Source organism: Dermochelys coriacea, chromosome 8, assembly GCF_009764565.3.
Source record: "Dermochelys coriacea isolate rDerCor1 chromosome 8, rDerCor1.pri.v4, whole genome shotgun sequence".
In the NCBI taxonomy this organism is placed as follows: domain Eukaryota; kingdom Metazoa; phylum Chordata; order Testudines; family Dermochelyidae; genus Dermochelys; species Dermochelys coriacea.
The window spans coordinates 29,154,701-29,175,962 of NC_050075.1; the positions used below are offsets into that span (position 1 = coordinate 29,154,701).

The 21,262-nt window shown below is 41.2% G+C and overlaps 1 protein-coding gene across 8 annotated transcripts in view; it reads left to right on the forward strand.

Annotated features, from left to right (window-relative positions):
* Window positions 1-21,262, forward strand: part of TENM2 (teneurin transmembrane protein 2) — a 963,219-nt gene that overhangs the window by 786,495 nt on the left and 155,462 nt on the right. For all 8 annotated transcript variants that reach the window (XM_038413789.2, XM_043490999.1, XM_043491001.1 and 5 more), the window contains 2 exons: window positions 7,222-7,427; window positions 17,625-17,820. In XM_038413789.2, the coding sequence (XP_038269717.1) occupies window positions 7,222-7,427; window positions 17,625-17,820 (402 nt within the window). The remainder of the gene's footprint in view (window positions 1-7,221; window positions 7,428-17,624; window positions 17,821-21,262) is intronic.

The window sequence follows — 21,262 nt, forward strand, 5'->3', positions numbered from 1 at the left end:
TACTAAGAGGCTCCATGGTTAGATTGCCATTGCCCCTTCAGAGTTCCATATTGTGTCATGTTGGGACTAGATTTATTTTTAATGATGTTTCTAATCTGGGGTGAAAGAGAAAGAGGGGCAAAGCATTAGGAGCTCAGTTCCACTCTCAGGTATAATTATTATAACATTACTGGCTTATATTTCTCTAATGCCTCCATTTGGGGATCTTAAAGCACTTTTCAAAAACTAGTGAAGTAAGCCTCCCAGCATCCCTGTGAGGTAGGCCAGTATTTCTGTCCACATTTTGCAGATAGGCTTCAAGAATTTAAACAACTTGACTGGGATCACACAGGAAGACTGTGGGCAAAGCCAGAAATAGAACCCAGCTCTCTTCACTCCTAGTGCTGTGCGTTACCCACACTACTTAATTTGGCATTGAAAGTAAAAAAGCCATATTGCAGATGCTTCACCTCTGTGAAATTAATATCTATTTGCATCAGTTGTAATGAAAGGAATGTGCTGCTTTTCTACAAATAACCCACGTTTGCATAGATATGTAGGTGCAGGTATTTATCATTTACTTGCACCTGTTGTAGTTATTTTAGGGGAAAATGAATCAATAACTTATCTCCAGAGATTTAAAAGCTTTGATTACTTAAACCTTTGTGGGAAAGCTTGTTAAATTTGCAAATGCAAAACTTAATATAACACATTTTAAGTTCTTTTTTTAAATGGAAATTATTTCAAAAGTAAAAATTTAGGACTTGTCTACACTTACAGTGTTGCAGTGAAGACGCTAATCCACTGTGTTAATGGGAGAAGCCATCTCATCAATATAACGCTGTCTACACTGGGAGTTAGGTCTGTATAAATGCGTCGCTTAGGGGTTTGGATTTTCTACACTCCCGAGTGACGCAGTTATACTGACATAAGTTTGTAGAGTAGGCCAGGGCGTAGAGGCAATAAAACTACAACATGCCATGTGTAACAGTATTGATTAGATCTTTAAAACTGGACATGGGGATACATTTTTGCATGCTGGGAAAAGCATAACACAGGGATCTGAGTTTAGGCCACTCAGGGTATGTTTACACTGCAGCTGTGAGCAAGCTGGCATGCTAAAAATAGCAGCTTGAGCTCTGACCTAAGGGGTAAGATGGGCTTGTATTAGGGTAGCTAGCCTGTGCTAGCAATGTCTACAGTGTTATTTTTAGCACACTCACTCAAACTGAGCTAGCATGCGTCTGTCCACCCAGACTGGTAGACATGTTCCCAGCCGCCGTGAAGACAAGTGGGGAGCACAAATAAAAGAGTATATTGAGTCCCCTTCCTCCTGACCAGTGCTTAGAGAGGAGCCGATGAGCTACAGCAGCACCTCTGTCTACAACTAGATATTGGGTCACCTCACGTAAGGAAAAACGAAGAGTGATAATGGGATCATACTAGGAAACCTTCCCTTCAACATCTCCCAACAACACCTAGTGAAAGGCCACTGTGGTCTGAGCAATGTCAATGTTAGCACCTCAGAACACACAGGTCCACAGGTAAATTGTATTTTTGCCTAATCAGCAGAATCTGCACTAATTTTTTAAGCAGATAAACCACTGGAAGTCTAATTAGGAAAAAAGAAGAAAATTTTACTTTATTGAGATTTTGAGGGAAAGAACTTTATTTTTTATGAATCACATTAATAAAGTAGACAAGGTGGGTGAAGTAATATCTTTTATAGGGCCAAGCTCTTTTGGTAGGAGAGACAAACTTTCAAGCTCCACTGAGCTCTGCTTCAGGTCTGGAGCTTGAAGACTTGTCTCTTTCACCGACAGAAGTTGGTCCAGTAGAAGTTATCACCTCACCCGCCTTGTCTCTGTCATATCCTTGTACCAACACAGGTACAACAAGACTGCAAACCATTAATAAAGTAGTTTGCCAGTAGGGGACATATCTAGAGCATTAAGGCCAAAGCTCCTATCCTCTTTCCCCTTGATGCTGAAAATTTTGTCTCAGTTCACCTAACCTGCTGTGTTTGGGTGCTAGTCAAGTGGTCCGGTACAGCGTACTGGTAAGAAGTGGCCACCGGTACTGGCCCGTACACAGCCCACATTAAAGCGCTGCCACAGCAGTGCTTTAATGTCGCTGCCCCTTTCCCGCCCCCCCCCAAGGATGCTGACGGTGGTTTGGTGGGGGAGGGAGGGGCAAAAGTGGCAGCTCTCCAGGGCCCGGCAATTTAAAAGGGCCAGGACTCCTGGCCACCGCGGCTGGAGCCCCAGATGGCACGGGCCGGATAGCGTGGAATGGCTGGCTGGGGGAGGCTGACCCCAGCCCCGCCCCTTCCGGGAGCCCGGAGTTGGGCCCCCGAACCAGTAAGTAATTTATCTGACTTTCACCCCGGTGCTAGTGAACTTTGAAAATAAACCACCCACACCTGGAAACACAAAGCACAGTTTCTTGAAGAAAAATTGAAAAAGTCAGGGCTAAATTCAACCAAAAGTCTTAAAACTGGAACCTCAGTGGGAGGTATGTCCTTTATTAGTGTTAGTAATTAAATGTACTTGCAAAGTTACAATTTAAGGGAATGTAGACTCGGCAGATTGGGAAGCAAGGGTTATTAGCAGAAGTCATTGATAGCTCAAAACCATAATTATTTTCTATCATTTATGGTGTAGTGTATAAGTTGCTTTAATAGACTATGGAGCAGTAATCTGCAGGAGAGACTGGTCTTGCAGTTCAAATGAACTATGAGCTAATAGCACTGGTTACAAAATGAATGGGAATGAGATATAATAGCTTAGGCAATATACAGAATTCAGTTTTATTTTCTGTAGATAAAAATATGTGATGCAGAGTAATCTCTAAAGCAGATTTATGCAAAAAGCATTCTAACTTGTATTAAGTTTTAAAACTATTCTAATAAGGCTTCATTTTTATAGCTTGTTTTGTGGTGTAATTTTATTGTTTCTCATTTTTGAGTTTTACATGAAATATAGTAACATTTTCAGAACTGATTAGCAGATAATGCCTTTTGAGGATCAGTGTAATTTTTTTTATCATCCTTCTTGTTTAACTGGTTCAAATATTAGATACCTGTTATGGAAATGTACAATATCTCTAAATTTACATGAGTATTCTTCCATAGAGGTATAGCATCTGACTGTACTGGAAAATTGATTAGTAAAATATTGCCTTTAAAAACTTGCAGTTATAATCTTAGGACATGTAATGAACTACCTGAAACTATCATTTCCTAAGTATTGACTTCACAGGGGAAGTTACAGTTGCCTAATAAATAGTCTATCTGATGCAAGTGGGGGCATCAATGATGGGAAAAAGTGTCAAAATTCTGAAGTGGATTCCAGCACAGTGGAATCCCTGATCGTCAGAGGCTGGTCTGGGTTCCAGACCCAGCATCCATAGTACAATGTATAGCTTTCAAACAAGCTACATTGTAAATTACAGGACCCTTTTAGGGCCTGATCCAGAGCATATTGAAGTCAGTAAAAATGTCCAATGGCTTTGGATCAGTCTCTTATATATTCATGAAGAGATTCAGATTGAAAAAAGCATAAAGCAAATAATTAAGTGATTTGGCACTTTGTGTAATGAGTTAGGACACTTGGAAGGCACGAGGACTCATTTGTGGGTCTCTCTATCTTCATTCCTCATGGCTCCTGCCATGTTAAAAATACTACTTCTCTAGTACTTCCTGCAGCATTGGCCACAAAGCAGAACTACTTCTATGTTGTGACATATTTGGAAGTTTCACAAACAAGCTTCTGCATGGTGGGTCACTGGGTTATTTGAGGGTATTTGAGCAGTAGATGTGGTTGATAGGCATATAAGTATCTTCACTCTGAATGTAAAAGATTATTTGCAGAAGAGACAATTTTTAAAACTTGGAATATGTCCACATTTTGTCACTGTTACTTAAAGCAGAAGGGTGGTCTAGTTCTTAAAGCAGATGATTGGAAGCCAGGATTCCTGGGTTCACTTCCCATCTCTGCCACTGATTCTGGGTGATATTGCACAAGTTATTTAGTTTCTCTGTACCACATTTCCCTATATGTAAGATGATGGTGATACTACTTGAACTGCAGTGTTGTGAGGTTTAATTCATTAATGTGAGTAAGGCACTTTGAGATCCCCTGATGAAAAACTATAGATCTGCAAAGTAGTAGTATTCTGACTCATAACCTTTCTCAATGGGTGTGACACTTCCTAGAGATACCTGGGATTGTGAAACAGCTTTGTCTGTGCCTTCTGTCTATGCTCAGCTCTCTGAAACCAACAGCCTCTGGCAACACTAGCCTGCCTTTCAGGTCTCCACAGACTTCTTCCTCTCTGTGCAGTCTAATGGTAGGCACACACCAACCCCGAGTCCCTGAAGCACTCCATTGCAGTGTCCAGCCCTTAACTACTGTACCCTCATAGAAATTACCAGGTAAGTTGTCCCCAAAGGAACAGTGCACACACCAGTTTGTTTGATTCAACTGAGGTTTACCTACAAGATAACTTCACTGCATTGAGATATACCTATAGTTAAAATAGTCATAAGTTTATTATTAAAGGCGAAGATTTAAAAGATAGTAACGATAATGGAAACAGAAATGGCTATATATAAAACAGCAACATAAAATGCAAACCTGGGTGAACGCTTATCAGTGGTTACCTTTCCTATACAATAAAGTATTTTTCCCTTCAAAGGTTCAGTCTTTTGGCAGAGATAGCTGGTTTTCAGTCAAACCAGGATCCAAGTGCTCATGAACACTCTTCCCCCTGCCCTGCCCCGTCCCCCCACACACACCGTTCTTCAAGGTGTTTCCTCAGTAAATGGATAACAAAATGTGTTTTTGCTTCTCCTTATATTTCCCAAAACTCATTGGTTTTTGTCCTCAAAGTTGGGATGGCACCCATGATTCCCTTCCTAGTATGCTGGCTCCAAGTTACCTTCCTAGTCTCCTGTCGACTGAATATGCAAAACCAGGCTTCCACTGTGTTGATTTACAATGCTTAATCTACATATGAGGCAAAGCAGACAGATGAATCCATGTCACTTTGTCTGGCAAAACCTGTTCGTCAACCCTGCCTGGGACACCAATTTTAAAATATGTTGTAAGTACATATACACAACTTCATAATGATTTTGAGAATCAGTATAACGTAAGTTTGTGTTAGGTGCCTCACTTTACCCTCTTTACATAAATGCTATAAAAGCTGTGTACTAGGTGTGGTATGTTTGTCAAGCCTGATAGAAGTTGCTGTTATAGAAGACCAGCTGACACCAAAAGGCCTGTCACAGTGGGCATAAGATGTCTCATCAGGATAACATGTCACTCTGGGATAGAAAAACGGGCACTTTACTGGACATCATGTTAATCCCTTTTACTCCATTTGCAGCCCACGCACTCTTGCAGTTTCCCCTGCTTTTTCTCTAGTGCCCTAATATTGCTGAAAACTGTTAACCTTGAACATTCAAACAGACATGGCCTATTAAAAACTACAGTTTAAAGATTAACAGTTTTTACTCAAAGCATTCTTTTTACTGTTTAAAGACACTGCCCATATAACATTTTTAAGAGGTTTTTCATTACGTGCAAGCGTAAGTACCAGGAGCCTTAGTAATTTGGAATTTAAAATTGAAATCATGCTGAAGTAACTATTACAGTTAAAACAACAAAGACAGAACAGGTATTTGGTACTTACCTACTGGGTTTACACGTAGGTCCATGCTATGCTGTTATGTCCTTCCTGAAAGCACTGTCTCCAGAGGCTGGCATTGGCAAAAATGTCCATAAAGTGCTGGAAACAGATTCACTGGTATTCAGGGATCCTTTCCAGATATGCAAAAAGAAAAGGAGTACTTGTGGCACCTTAGAAACTAACAAATTTATTTGAGCATAAGCTTTCGTGAGCTACAGCTCACTTCATCGGATGAATGCATCCGATGAAGTGAGCTGTAGCTCATGAAAGCTTATGCTCAAATAAATTTGTTAGTCTCTAAGGTGCCACAAGTACTCCTTTTCTTTTTGCAAATACAGACCAACACAACTGCTACTCTGAAACCTTTCCAGATATGGTATCTTCTAAGAATAACGCTGTACTGTGGTAGAAATATGGGCAAAAGAGCTAAGCTCATGATGGATATAAATAGTATGTGTTTCCTTGAATTTCAAATATCACTACCACCCAATACCTAGTTGTAATTAAAGCCACCAAGAAGTAGATTTAGATGTTCATGAACACAATAGATATTCTTTGTGGTTTTCTGACCTTTATTTAATTTATTTTAATAACTTGGCACTCATTACCATGGCATCTGGGCACATCATACACTAAAGCAAATATCAATGTATGCTGGAAATTGGGGGCATTGCTACTCTCCTCTCTTCCCCTATTGACCATTTGCCCAACAGAAATGTCTGAAGTGTAGGACAAGTAAACATAATGCCAGACCCAACCACTTAAGGCTTTGCTGAATGGATGAGCTTTCACTATGTTCTGAAGGTTAACCGTTTCATGGATAGAGAGCCAGAGGTGGTCTACTAGAAAGGTCTTGCCTCTTGTTTTCAATAATGCATATCTAGGGATTATCAGCAAGTGGAATTCAACCGGCTGCAGCCAATAAATTTGTGCACGGGGGAAAGAAATGGATTTTCATGTAGCCAGATCCCAAGCTATATGGGCCTTTCAACGGTTATCAAACTCTTTTCTCTATCTCCTTATTAATGTGTTTCCTTTTATATGTGATTATTGTTTAGTTTATGGAAAGGGGTTTAATGGACCTGTTTAATGTATGAAATCTGACTAATGAAGTCTGCAATCAGTGAGTTTACATTGAAATTACCCCTTTATAATTATTTCCTGGTTATTTTTATATCCTGGTCACATTAAGGATGTGGCTGAAAAGAGCACAAGGAGATTTATATGTGCTTAGCTGGGTCTCTGCTCTTATTGTACTTGATCAGTAAAGAGTAATCACAGAATTAAAAGTGGTGGGGGAAAAGCTGTGTGCAAGTTTCAGATTCTCTAAGGGGAGGAATTTATAGCTTTTTTTATTTAAAATCTAAGGGTCAGAGAAAGCAATGGAGTTGCACAAATGTAAATGAAGGGAGAAACCGGTCTTTAAAATTTTAAGCTTTGTTTTAAAGGGTTTAAAATTGCCACAATGGTTCATCATAAATGGCATTACCAAAAATGCCTGTGTTTCTAGGAAAACTCACCTGGCTAATACTTGTTCCTGTCTTCTAGGACCTTGGGCCACTAGAAACAGCAGCATAGATAGCGGGGAGGCAGAGGTCGGACGCAGAGTTACCCAGGAAGTACCACCTGGAGTATTCTGGCGGTCTCAAATCCATATCAGCCAGCCGCAGTTCGTGAAGTTCAATATCTCCTTAGGAAAAGATGCTCTTTTTGGTGTTTATATAAGAAGAGGACTTCCACCATCACATGCCCAGGTACTGTATGACTATGCTTAATGGATTTAAAAGCCAAAAGATAAAAGTACTGATGATCTAATGGCAATTAGTTTTAGGTGGTAAGGGCTTGTGCTTTTGAAGCTGAGGGTCCTGGATTCTTCCCCAGTGCCTCATGGCTCTGATTTACCTCAGAACCCTGGAGTTGCTTATTTGCAACCATGGCTTTGTTACAGATTGGCATCCTCTAACAATAGATTATTTACAGGAGTGACGATTTTTCTTTTAACTTGGAAGAAATAAAGGTTGTCTTCCTGCAATCTTTATAATGTCACCCTTTTTAAAATTAACATCTGCAGTTTGCCATTGTCAGTTTAAAATACTAGTGATGGAAATTCAGAGCATAAATCAGCGCTGTTGTGCTATAAATCAGAAATAAATCCATGGAGGTCATTGAAATTATACTAGTGAATAGGTGGTGGGAGATTACAAACAGGCCCACCATCTCAGAGTAGCATACCATTGGTGATTGGAATGCTCTAAAAACAAAACAGGTTTCAGAGTAGCATCCGTGTTAGTCTGTATTCGCAAAAAGAAAAGGAGTACTTGTGGCACCTTAGAGACTAACAAATTTATTAGAGCATAAGCTTTCGTGAGCTACAGCTCACTTCATCGGATGCATTTGGTGGAAAAAACAGAGGGGAGATTGATATACACACACAGAGAACATGAAACAATGGGTTTATCATACACACTGTAAGGAGAGTGATCACTTAAGATAAGCCATCACCAGCAGCAGGGGGAAGGGGGGGGAAAGGAGGAAAACCTTTCATGGTGACAAGCAAGGTAGGCTATTTCCAGCAATTAACAAGAATATCTGAGGAACAGTGGGGGGTGGGGTGAGGTGGGGGGGGGGGGAGAAATACCATGGGGAAATAGTTTTACTTTGTGTAATGACTCATCCATTCCCAGTCTCTATTCAAGCCTAAGTTAATTGTATGCAGTTTGCAAATTAATTCCAATTCAGCAGTCTCTCGTTGGAGTCTGTTTTTGAAGCTTTTTTGTTGAAGGATAGCCACTTTTAGGTCTGTAATCAAGTGACCAGAGAGATTGAAGTGTTCTCCGACTGGGTTTTGAATGTTATCATTCTTGACGTCTGATTTGTGTCCATTCATTCTTTTACATAGAGACTGTCCAGTTTGACCAATGTACATGGCAGAGGGGCATTGCTGGCACATGATGGCATATATCACATTGGTAGATGCTCAGGTGAACGAGCCTCTGATAGTGTGGCTGATGTGATTAGGCCCTATGATGCTGTCCCCTGAATAGATATGTGGACAGAGTTGGCAACGGGCTTTGTTGCAAGGATAGGTTCCTGGGTTGGTGGTTCTGTTGTGTGGTGTGTGGTTGCTGGTGAGTATTTGCTTCAGATTGGGGGGCTGTCTGTAAGCAAGGACTGGCCTGTCTCCCAAGATCTGTGAGAGTGATGGGTCGTCCTTCAGGATTGGTTGTAGATCCTTGATGATGCGTTGGAGAGGTTTTAGTTGGGGGCTGAAGGTGATGGCTAGTGGCGTTCTGTTATTTTCTTTGTTGGGCCTGTCCTGTAGTAGGTGACTTCTGAGTACTCTTCTGGTTCTGTCAATCTGAAGCAAATACTCACCAGCAACCACACACCACACAACAGAACCACCAACCCAGGAACTATCCTTGCAACAAAGCCCGTTGCCAACTCTGTCCACATATCTATTCAGGGGACACCATCATAGGGCCTAATCACATCAGCCCCACTATCAGAGGCTCGTTCACTGCGCATCTACCAATGTGATGTATGCCATCATGTGCCAGCAATGCCCCTCAAAGCTCACGAAAGCTTATGCTCTAATAAATTTGTTAGTCTCTAAGGTGCCACAAGTACTCCTTTTCTTTTTGCTAAAAAGAAGAGACAGTCACAAGCCTGATTCTCCCTCATGTGCTGGTATAAATCAGGAGTAGTCTGTGAGGTTATATAGATGCTGAACTAGTGTAAGTGAGAAGATATTCAGGCCCAGACAGGGTCTTCGTAAGGGACTTGCTGAAGAAAATCAGTTGGCAGAGTTTGGATAACTGGAAGTTTTCTATTCCACCACCGCTAGCACATGTTGTTCAGATGTGGGTTTTCATGGTTATTTGTGTCAGTGTTGGGTTAATTTTAATCCCCTTTTCCCAATGACTGTACCCAGGCCTCTTCCATCACTAGGTCACTAAGCTATGTATGCAGATTTGCATTTTCCCTTTCATGTATGGAGTTAAGTCTGGTGCTTGTCTTGCATTTCTTACAAACAGCTGTAGTGAAAACTCATCAGTCCCTCATTTTTATGCTGACCCCATAATACAGAGCAATGGGCACTAAATGGGTAACAAATTTAGAAAAAAATATCAGCAACTATTTCTTCAGAAGATGTGTAGTGAGAATTTGGAATTCATTGCTCTAGGAGGGCACATAGTCACCACTGAGATTTGATTCAAATAGCTGGAAAATTTTGGCCAGATCCAAAGCCCATTAAAGTCATTGGAAAGATTCCCATTTACTTTGATGAGGTTTGGCTCAGACTCCTCATGAGCAATAATATGTTTTGTAGCTATGCATGCCAAGAAAAAAAGAAACCCCCATTCTTCAGGGAATGAGCAAAAGCACAGATGACTACCAATTTCAGAAAGGGATTCTTTCACTCATGTGCAACCTTGAAAATTAGCTCTTAGTACAAAGATTTTTTCCTTAAATTTAGAAAGCTTAACTTGACATTTGAGCTCTGGAGAGCAAGTGCAGAAATCTAAAAATCCCTCTTGGGAATGCCCCCAATTCACATTCCTAGACACTTAGCCCCAATTGGCAAAGAATTTCTGAGTTACATTTTTTTCATTTGCCAGAGCAGAGTGGAGTTACACAGGTTTATATATGGTTACATGATTTTAGTTGCAACCCCCCTCCTCCCCCCCCCACACACAGCACAAAGAGTGAATAAATGAATTTTGTATGGGAAACTACATTGGAGTCTGAAGATTCTGATTTATGGGCTAGTTCTGCAGTCATTCCGCAGCCATAAGACTAGGGGCCAGGAATGATGCGCACTACTATATTCAAGGGATTACGACCACCGTATCTACATAATCCAAGAGCAAATGGCCCTATGGTTGTCTAACCACCATTTCCCTCTGTGGTGGCCTCTACTGAAATGTGCTCCCTTCCCCCTAATGCAGCTACTCTACAAATAACAAGAAATTCTTAAATGTTCCAGAAGCAGGAAGCCTGCAAAACAATCAGCAGGTCTGCTAGATTGCCAGGAAGTAAAGCCCAGCAGACAGAAAACAAATAGTAGGGGTCAGTGATCAGATTTCCATGTGAAAGATTAGCATTGGGGTTCCTTGAAGTTTTGTACTACAAGAGGGCTGCCTGGGGAGATTCCAGAAGATTGCTGCCCCATTCTCACCTATTCTTGGACATCTCCATGAAGGATGGGAGGTGGCCAAGGAAATGAGTTCCAAAGGCAGGGACCCTTTTCTGAGGCAGCCTTGATTTTTGCACTGGCAATTCAGTCCCATGAACTTGACAGCAAGAAAATTGCATTTGAAATTAATTACCCCAATAGAGTAAGAATGAAATGTGGTTAGTCAAATAACTGGGTTCCAAATCATTCAGCTTCTTAGAGATTTTTACCACTCCTTTTAATTCCCCTAGGAAATCAACAGGGAGTCAGTGCAGACACTAAGCTAGGATGTCATGTGCTCACAGTGACCTGCCCTTCTCAGGAGCAACCAAAGCTCCAGGAAGATTTCAAAGGTAGCCTTAAGTAAGAGTGAATTGTCATTGTCTGGCTAGGAGGAGACAAAGGCATGGACGACTCTTGCAATAGCCCTATTAGGAAGGAATTGATAGTTTATTAATTCAAGCTGAATTTTACATGTTACTGCCCTGCAATCAAGTGTATCTAAGGTTCTGTGTTTCAGAAGAGACTATGACCAGGTGGAATCCTCCTCCTCCTATTCTCTCAACACAGCACCAACATACCAGATCCAAAACTCACATCCTTTATTGTTATCTTAAATAATTAAAAACAGCAACTCTGTAAGTCTCAGCCTAAGCTTCCTTCTCTGCATGGTTTCTACCTACAGGACCTTTCTTTCCCAATCTCTAGTTAGAATTCCCCAATAGGAGACTCCAGCCCTTTTTTAACCCTGGATAGAGTTAACAAAATCTACATGCATGATCATCATAAATTACTCAGCATTTTCATGTAGGGTGTTAGCTTTGGACAATAGGAAGATTCAGCAGAAAAGTCCCACATCCTTATGCAGGATCCTAAATCCTGCCCGCCTGTTGCAGAGAGAAATGATTTTAGAGAAAATAAAAGAGCCTGCTACACATCTGAACTTTAGAAGAGTACCTTGTTCTGATTCCAGAAAGGAGCAAAGATTTCTGTATTAATGAAAACAATCTGAATTTGATATCAGATGGTGTGCTAAAGTTGTATTTTAAAATCCTTGTTACTGCAAGTTAAGGACTTGAGCAGTAAAAGCAGTGAACAAGTTCACTTGACAGTTCATTACTGATCAGTGTTGATATGTCAAGCCAAGTAAAATCCTTTGTGGGAACAAGTCAATAATCAGCAAATTAGGTACATGATTACCCTGAGACAACAAGATGCAGTTCTTGTCTGAGAGCCCTGCTGAGATTTAACCTTCTCAGTATTACTGTTTAGCAAATATTCCAAACTGCCTAGTTTAGTCAGTCAAACAGCCTGGTGTAATACTGTGGCTAGGGAATGGAACTCTGGAAGGGGGACATACAGACAGAAATGCAGGCTTGTATGGCAAGTGAGCTAGAAATAAAAGCACTCACTATATTTTCATCGGATGAAGTGAGCTGTAGCTCACGAAAGCTTATGCTCAAATAAATTTGTTAGTCTCTAAGGTGCCACAAGTACTCCTTTTCTTTGTATTGATATTACTGCTCATCTGCAGACTATTTCAAATGATAGCATGAAAAAGTAAGTTTATAGAAATACTATTAGGAATGCTTGGCCAAGGCAATTCACCAGAACATATTACATCCCTTTCCCACGTAGTATCTTGTTTGCAAAAATCTCTCTTGTGTAGGTGAGTAAACCACTCGTGTTTTCAATTAGAAGTGGGACTAGCTGGAAATAATTTGAAAAATGGGGCAGCCAGGATGTTCTCTTGTTTCATAAACACCATTGATATTTTCATATTTTTCATGGTCCCAGCAGTCACAGATCAGAATGATATCATTCTCATCAGTTCAGTCTCTGTTATATGTCAGGCTTTGCTCTGACTTATGCTGCTTACATTATGTTACACTGAATCATGTACATTCAAATATTAAAGTAAATTGTTTGATTGGCTGTCAGCTTGGATATCAGATGGCTGGTGGGTGGGTATTTTAGTGCATAATCAACAATTTGGATGTTTATGAAGTACTGATTTTAAAACACTTCGCTAGCAAGTTTTTTTCCCCCAACACATGTTGTTCAGATCTAGTTTGTGCTGAGTAGATCTTACGAAGTTCTGGCATGAGGCTGAGCTCTCGCCACAATATCTAAATCTATATCTGGATTTTGAACACTTACGATGTTCATGAGTTTTTAACTCCATGTGTTGGTTCATCCCATTATTAAAATAGGGTCTATTTGAAAAATCTGGGTTTATATCCTGATTTCAAACACTCTTGCAGTTTGGTTTGGACTCATCTGTAATTTGGACGTGCAACCAGGTATCAGGCTTTAGGACACTATGTGTGGAGTTGCAAAGCTATTTTGCTGACTTACACTGGCTGCCAGAGCAGGTGGGTCTCATTAGCTATTCTCAGAAGTGTAAGAGAGAGGGATAAAATGCCTTGAAAGGAAACATTGTAGGAACAAATTACTCAGGTTAACATTGAGGTCTGTAAATATAGATATGCTTCAGAACTTTCTTACATAGGGTAAAAAAGAAGAGTAAACCCAAGGAAAGGGTAAATTTGGACAATTAACCCATTGTATTGTGGCCTCCTTTTTACAGGAGGCCTGATCTGTATAAAGCACTCCCCTCATGTCTGCAAATTCAAGCCAGGAGTTCTACAAGGACAGGTGCTCTCCTGCTGTTTCTGGTGCTTTTTGTTTCTGGACAGTCTTTTGTCATTTCTGATTGCAAATCAGTCTTAAACCATGAACCATAGAGGAGTATAAAACTAGAAGTCAGCCAAACTTTCAGATCTCTATATAGGTTACATTTGAGTTGTAAGTAGTGATGTGTGGCATTTCTTAATACAAGTGAGCTGGTATCATCCCTAGCACTCTGTGTTCATTGTGTGAGTAGAAACCTTCACAATGTCTTCCTGATGAGCACAGGTGCATGTGGCACATGTCTCACACTCTTATCCATCTATGGATTGCTTTAGGGCATGTGTAACATTTTCAGCAGAAAATTGTGTAAAAACAGTTAATAAATCAGAGGATCAATAGAGCAACATGATGCAAAATAATGATCTAGCTGGGCATGTGGTGAAGCAGAACCAAGCCTGGGGATGGTCTTGATGGCCTGTTTCCTTGGCCAATCGAGACTAGACACATTGCTCTGGAATGTGTATGTTAATGTCCATACAACACTTGGCAGCTGTTTACACAGATAAGTGGTAGGTCTGAGTATGGCTTCTGCATAGGGAGCCATGTGGAAAGTCCACACTCAGCCAGAACAACCCCATCCAAGCCAAGTTTTTTCAGTGGCACACACATAGGAGAATATGCAGGGACCATTCCCTCTCTTTCATGTCTCCAGGATCAGGAAGGAGAAAGGGGCATGCCCAGCATACATAGTGTGTTTCTTGGGGTTTATGCTGGAGGTGTGCTCCACCTAGGGCCCCTCCAGAAGCCATTTTGCCTCCCTCCCACTCTTGTCTATACTACAGGGGAAATTCGATTTAATCTACTCAATTTGAGTTATGTAAGAAGCATAACTCAAATTGACGTAGCTTAGATCTACTTACCGCGGGGTCCATACTATGCAATGTTGCTCTCCTGTTGACTCCCCCTACTCTTCTCGATCCAGTGGAGGAAGGAGTCAACAGGAGAGCAATCTGCAGTTGATTTAGCAAGTCGTCACTTGACCAGCTAAATCGACAGCCAATGCACCTATTGCTACTTGTCGATTCCCCGGTAAGTGTAGGCAAGCCCTTAGTGCTGGCCATTTCTGAATGGGATTGAGACTTGTCGTGAGTGAGCTTTCATGAGTGTTGCGCATGCTGTACCTGTACTGGAATTTTAATATCATGCCTCACGACCGTGGACCTTTTCTGATCACTGAATTCATCTTAATGAGAAGTTTTAAGGAGGAATAATGCTCATCTATTGAATGTTGGTTATGGATAAAATTTTAATGATATGGACAGGCCTCCAAAAGGATCTGCCATCACTAGGTCACACCCATGATCACCAGAGGAGACTGGAGACCCTGCAGCTAAAGCTGCTTCAAGCCCTTTTAGCTCTTCCATGCTGTTCCTCTTCGATCCCACCAACTGCTGAGCCTGCCCTGCCCTCTGAAGTAGAATCAGCATCAGACATTGGGGAGGCAGAGGAGCCTGCCAGCACAAGCAGAGAAGAACAGTATGTTGCCAATGAGAAACGTCAGCTTTTATTGCTACTTTCTTCCATGTCGACCGTCTGTGAGCAAACCTTCCAAAGAGCAATAAAAAATTTTCCGAGGTTGTTGCCCCACTAATAACAAGAGGGTAGTGAGTCCATCTTTAACCTCTGACTGCTGGCAGGTAGGTTTTGGTAACATTTCCAAAGGTCGCTTATTTAGTGGTCTGATTTACAAACAGGTTTGACACCATTTATGCTCTGAAAGTTACTGACATGTCCGAATTGTCTAAATCCTTGCTATTTATTGGCTTATCCCTAAATCCACTAATTTAGCTGAATTATTTTTCCTAGCCATGTGCCATGTAAAATAGGTTTGGGTGGAGAGCAGTCAGATATTTAGCTTAGTCACTTTTTGCTATTACATCTTACCATCCACCCCCCAAAATGCACTTCAGAGAGGAAAGATCGCCCAGTGGGCTAAAACTCTAGGAGACTGGGGTTCAAGTCCCTGCTATATCACAGAATTCCTTAGGCAAGTCACTTAATCTATTTGTGTCTCATTTCCCCATCTATGCAATGGAGATAATAGCACTGTCATACCTAACAGGGGAGTTCTGAGATAAATACAGTAAATACTGTGAAGTGCTCAGATACTTTGGTGTTGGGGATACCTTTAGACACAGAAGTTGTCAGACACTACTACCCCTAACTTGAATGCACCTGAAAACAGGCAGGTACATATCATGATACTACTAATAGTCTCATAGTCCTGAAGACTTAAATATCTTTCTCTCTTACAGAAGGGAATATATTATTATTATTATTATTAATAATAATATTTTATTATTGATGTTTTTTCTTATTATATTTTAATTTATTTTCAGTATCTTGGTATTAATTAATGGAATTCAGCCTGCAGCGCACAAAGTCCTCTGTAGGAGAAGTGGCATGTTTAGAGTTCAGGACGATAGTTAATTTTAAACAAAAGCAGAGCGTTTCTTTTCTTTGAGCTATCACCAGCCTGGGCTGTATGTGTTAGTGATAACAGAGGGAAATGCAATAAGACTCCTGGCAAGCAAGCACGTACTATTACTGTATTTTATTGAACACATACGTCTTGCTTTAGACACATCTATCTATCTCGATCTAGTGCTAGATAGATAAATGTGTCTAAAACAAGATCTGTTTTCATAGGGGACTTGTTATATAGCTATAAAAACATTAGATATATTGGTTTTGGTGTATTTCTTAAGGACTTCCTCATATAGAGGCTGTGGGGACTAGTGGGTTGAGCGTTGCATCAGCCTGGGAGTTCTAGAATCACAGAAGTTAAAGGTAGAAAAAGTCTATGAGGTCATCTAGTCCAGCTGCCTGCCTAGGTGGTATTCCATGTTGGAGATTTAACTAATATTTCTTCCAATCTTGTTTTAAATATACCAAGCAATGGAGTTTCCCTTGGGAGATTATTACCCAGCCTAATAGATCTCACTATTGGGAAGATTTTCCTGACACTCTTGTTAAATTTTCCCTTTCTTAATTTCATCTGAATACTAGTAGCACCCCTCCTCTGTGCTAAATAATTCCTTACTTTGCTCAGTGCTTTCACCTTCTGGATTATTAACATGAACATGTCCCACCTCTACTGGAATTTATCCAAGCTTGACATCCTCAGTCTTTCCTCATAAGTCAATTCCTTATTTCTGTTGTTCCTTTCTGAACTCCTCCAGTTTGTCAGTAACTTTTGAGCAATGAGGTGCCCAAAACTAAATACAGTTGCAACGGAGCCAACCAATACTTTCTTGCTCTTTGCGGTCATGCGTCTACAATAAAGCTTCAATCAGGTACAGAGTGGGGTACCTTATATTAGGCAAAAACAATGAGTTTATTCCATATTCACAATGAGGAGACTTTCATTCATTAGTACTTCTGGTAGCGTGTCTGAGATTTTTGTGTACAGGAGACTGCTGTAGGTGATTGCTGTGGAATGGGTGAGTTTCTTTCAAAATGAGATTTCCTGATTTGTGAATTTTATATAAGAACCTAAGACTTGCTATGAAGGATCCCAACATTAATCCAGCACATCCTGAATCTTGCCTCCAACAGTGGCCAATACCTATTGCTTCAGCCAGTAAAAAATTGCCATAATACATTTGGCCAGCTCAACAATGCAGTACATAGGGGAGAATTGGTTCCTGACCTCTTTGAACAATATTCTTACACCCTGTAGCATGAGATCTTATTAAAGTTTGTATGTCTGCTGTACATGTTGTCATTGGTCTAAAATCCATTCAGTATTTTTTTTAGATGAGAACAGACAACGTAACTAATTAGCAACTTTCTTCAAAAGCTCAGACTTTGGAGGACTTTTACTCAAACACTTGAAAACATTTTTGCAGAGTGCAGACACTTAATTCTGTCTTCATCACACTATCAGAAAAGATAAGAGAATTGCTACCAGGCCCATAATGAATAAGGAAAGGCTAGCTTCAAATTGCCACACTCTCCAAATAAGGGTTGAAGGGAAGGGCATTTGGAAGAAGAAAGGGCAAGATATTGTGCCAGATTTTGATCTGTAGCATCACTTTAAATTCAGGTCTCTCTCTGTTTCTGTTTTACCACACAGTATGATTTCATGGAGCGTTTGGATGGGAAAGAGAAATGGAGTGTGGTGGAGTCCCCCCGGGAACGTCGAAGTATCCAGACCCTGGTTCAGAATGAAGCTGTGTTTGTTCAATACTTGGATGTGGGTTTGTGGCACCTGGCATTTTACAATGATGGCAAGGACAAAGAAGTGGTCTCTTTCAATACAGTTATCTTAGGTATGTATGCCTGCATGCTGAAGATTTTTCCCTCTCTTTGCTTATCTTTATAAAGTGTGGAGGCCTTCTATCAGCTCTCTCTTTTTGTGCATATTTTGCTTTAATCCAGTAATATTTGATATAAATATATTGAGTGTAGGTAGGAAAAGAGGGAAATCTTTCTAGGGATGAGTTGTGGATGCTTTTGTGTTGCTTATATTGAAGGCTGAAATCTGTGATCCTGTTAATATTTAGCTGTCTTTGAAAAAGAAAATGAATGAACCCAGAGGCTTTACAATGGCCATAATATCTTATAACTACAGATATTAATAATAGTGGTGTATGGCTGTTCCTACAAAGCTGCATTCTAATTGGCTGTTGGAGATTTTCAGTGTTGTTACACCCAACTGCCAGCAGTGCATAGCTGAGACTTCATCACTGAAACACTCACCAAAACTTTACATGGGACTTAGGTGGTGTCACGGTTACAGGACAAGCTGTGCTTTAAATCCCTGTTAGTCCGCCTTGAAGACACTCTCACAGATGATGGTTTTACTCTCTGGGTGCAACCATACCACCTTTTGACCGGATTGTTGGGCTTCACCCTCTGTTTACCAACCATGCTAACCTGACAAACCCAACTAGGTTTGGCACCTATAAGCCCTTTTCCTCTCAGGGTTGTGACCAGTGAAATGATTAAAGTGGTTTAACAACAGCTACTAAAAAACGATGCACCCAAAGTTATATAACACGCAGAGCAAAGGGTAAAGCCAGTAAAGGCCTATACAAGATTTAGGCAAACTTTTTGGCCCGAGGGCCACGTCAGGGTTGCAAAACTATATGGAGGGCCAGATAGGGAAGGCTGTGCCTCCCCAAACAGCCTGGCTCCTGCCCCCTCCCAATTCCCACCTCCCTCAGAATTCCCGACCCATCCAATCCCCCCTGTTCCTTGTACCCTGACTGCCCCCTCCCGGGACCCCCGCCCCTCTGGGACCTCACCACCTATCCAACCCCGCCTTCTCCAAGTCCCCTGACTGCCCCGACCCCTATCCACAGGCTCCCTGGGACTCCCACCTACCTATCCAACAGCCTTCTGCTCCCTGTCCCCTGACTGCCCCCCACCCCGAACCCTCGACCCACCCAAACCCCCCCACTCCCTGTCCCCTGACTGCCCTGACCTTTATCCACACCCACACCCCTAAGAGGCCCCCCAGGACTCCCATGCCTATCAAGTCCCCCCTGCTCCCCATTCCCTATGGATAGTAATGCCATGCTCTAATAAGAATATAACAGTAGAGATCTATTATCGACCACCTGACCAGGACAGTGATAGTGATGGTGAAATGCTAAGGGAGATTAGAGAGGCTATCAAAATAAAAAACTCAATAATAGTGAGGGATTTCAGTTATCCCCACATTGACTGGGTACATGTCACCTCAAGACAAAATGCAGAGACAAATACTTTAAATGACTGCTTCCTGGAGCAACTGATACAGGAACCCACAACGGGAGAGGCAACTCTCGGTCTAGTCCTGAGTGGAGTGCAGGATCTGGTCCAAGAGGTAACTATAACAGGACCGCTTGGAAATAGTGACCATAATATAATAACATTTAACATTCCTGTGGTGGGAAGAACACCTTAACGGCCCAGCACTGTGGCGTTTAATTTCAGAAAGAGGAACTATGCAAAAATGAGGAGGTTAGTTAAACAGATATTAAAAGGTACAGTGACTAGAAAGAAGTTACTGCAAGCTGCATGGACACTTTTTTCGAAGACACCATAATAGAGGCTCAACTTAAATGTATACCCCAAATTAAAAAACACAGTAAAAGAACTAAAAAACAGCCACTGTGGCGTAACAACTATGTAAAAGAAGCAGTGAGAGATAAAAAGGCATCTTTTAAAAAGTGGAAGTCAGATTCTAGTGAGGTAAATAGAAAGGAGCATAAACACTGCCAAATTAGATGTAAAAATGTAATAAGAAAAGCAAAAAAGAAGTTTGAAGAACAGCTAGCCAAAAACTCAAAAGGTAATAAAAAAATGGTTTTTAAGTACTTCAGAAGCAGGAAGCCTGCTAAACAACCATTGGGGCCCCTGGATGATAGAGATACAAAAAGAAAAGGAGTGCTTGTGGCACCATAGAGACTAACAAATTTAGTTGAGCATAAACTTTCGTGAGCTACAGTTCACTTCATCGGATGCATTCAGTGGCAAATACAGTGGGGAGATTTATATGTATACACAGAGAACATGAAACAATGGGTTTTATCATACACACTGTAAGGAGAGAGATCACTTAAGATGAGCTATTACCAGCAGGAAGGGGGAGGGGGAAGGAAGAAAACCTTTTGTGGAGATAATCAAAGTGGACCATTTCCAGCAGTTGACAAGAACGTCTGAGGAACGGTGCGGGGGGGGGGGGGGAATAACATGGGGAAATAGTTTTACTTTGTGTAATGACCCATCCACTCCCAGTCTCTATTCAAGCCTAAGTTAATTGTATCCAGTTTGCAAATTAATTCCAATTCAGCAGTCTCTCGTTGGAGTCTGTTTTTGTGTCCATTTATTCTTTTACGTAGAGACTGTCCAGTTTGACCAATGTACATGGCAGAGGGGCATTGCTGGCACATGATGGCATATATCACATTGGTAGATGTGCAGGTGAACGAGCCTCTGATAGTGTGGCTGATGTAATTAGGCCCTATGATGCTGTCCCTGCATAGATATGTGGACAGAGTTGGCAATGGGCTTTGTTGCAAGGATAGGTTCTGTTATTTTCTTTGTTGGGCCTGTCCTGTAGTAGGTGACTTCTGGGTACTCTTCTGGCTCTGTCAGTCTGTTTCTTCACTTCAGCAGATGGATATTGTAGTTGTAAGAATGCTTTAGAGAGATCTTGTAGGTGTTTGTCTCTGTCTGAGGGGTTGGAGCAAATGCGGTTGTATCGTAGAACAGAATGCCACTAGCCATCACCTTCAGCCCCCAACTAAAACCTCTCCAACGCATCATCAGGGATCTACAACCTATCCTGAAGGACGACCCATCGCTCTCACAGATCTTGGGAGACAGGCCAGTCCTTGCTTGGAGACAGCTCCCCAACCTGAAGCAAATACTCACAAGCAACCACACACCACACAACAAAACCACTAAGCCAGGAACCTATCCTTGCAACAAAGCCCGTTGCCAACTGTGTCCACATATCTATTCAGGAGACACCATCATAGGGCCTAATCATATCAGCATTCTTATAAAAGAATAAATGGACACAAATCAGACGTCAAGAATTATAACATTCAAAAACCAGTCAGAGAACACTTCAATCTCTCTGGTCACTCGATTACAGACCTGAGAGTGGCTATTCTTCAACAAAAAAAACTTCAAAAACAGACTCCAACAAGAGACTGCTGAATTGGAATTAATTTGCAAACTGGATACAATTAACTTAGGCTTGAATAGAGACTGGGA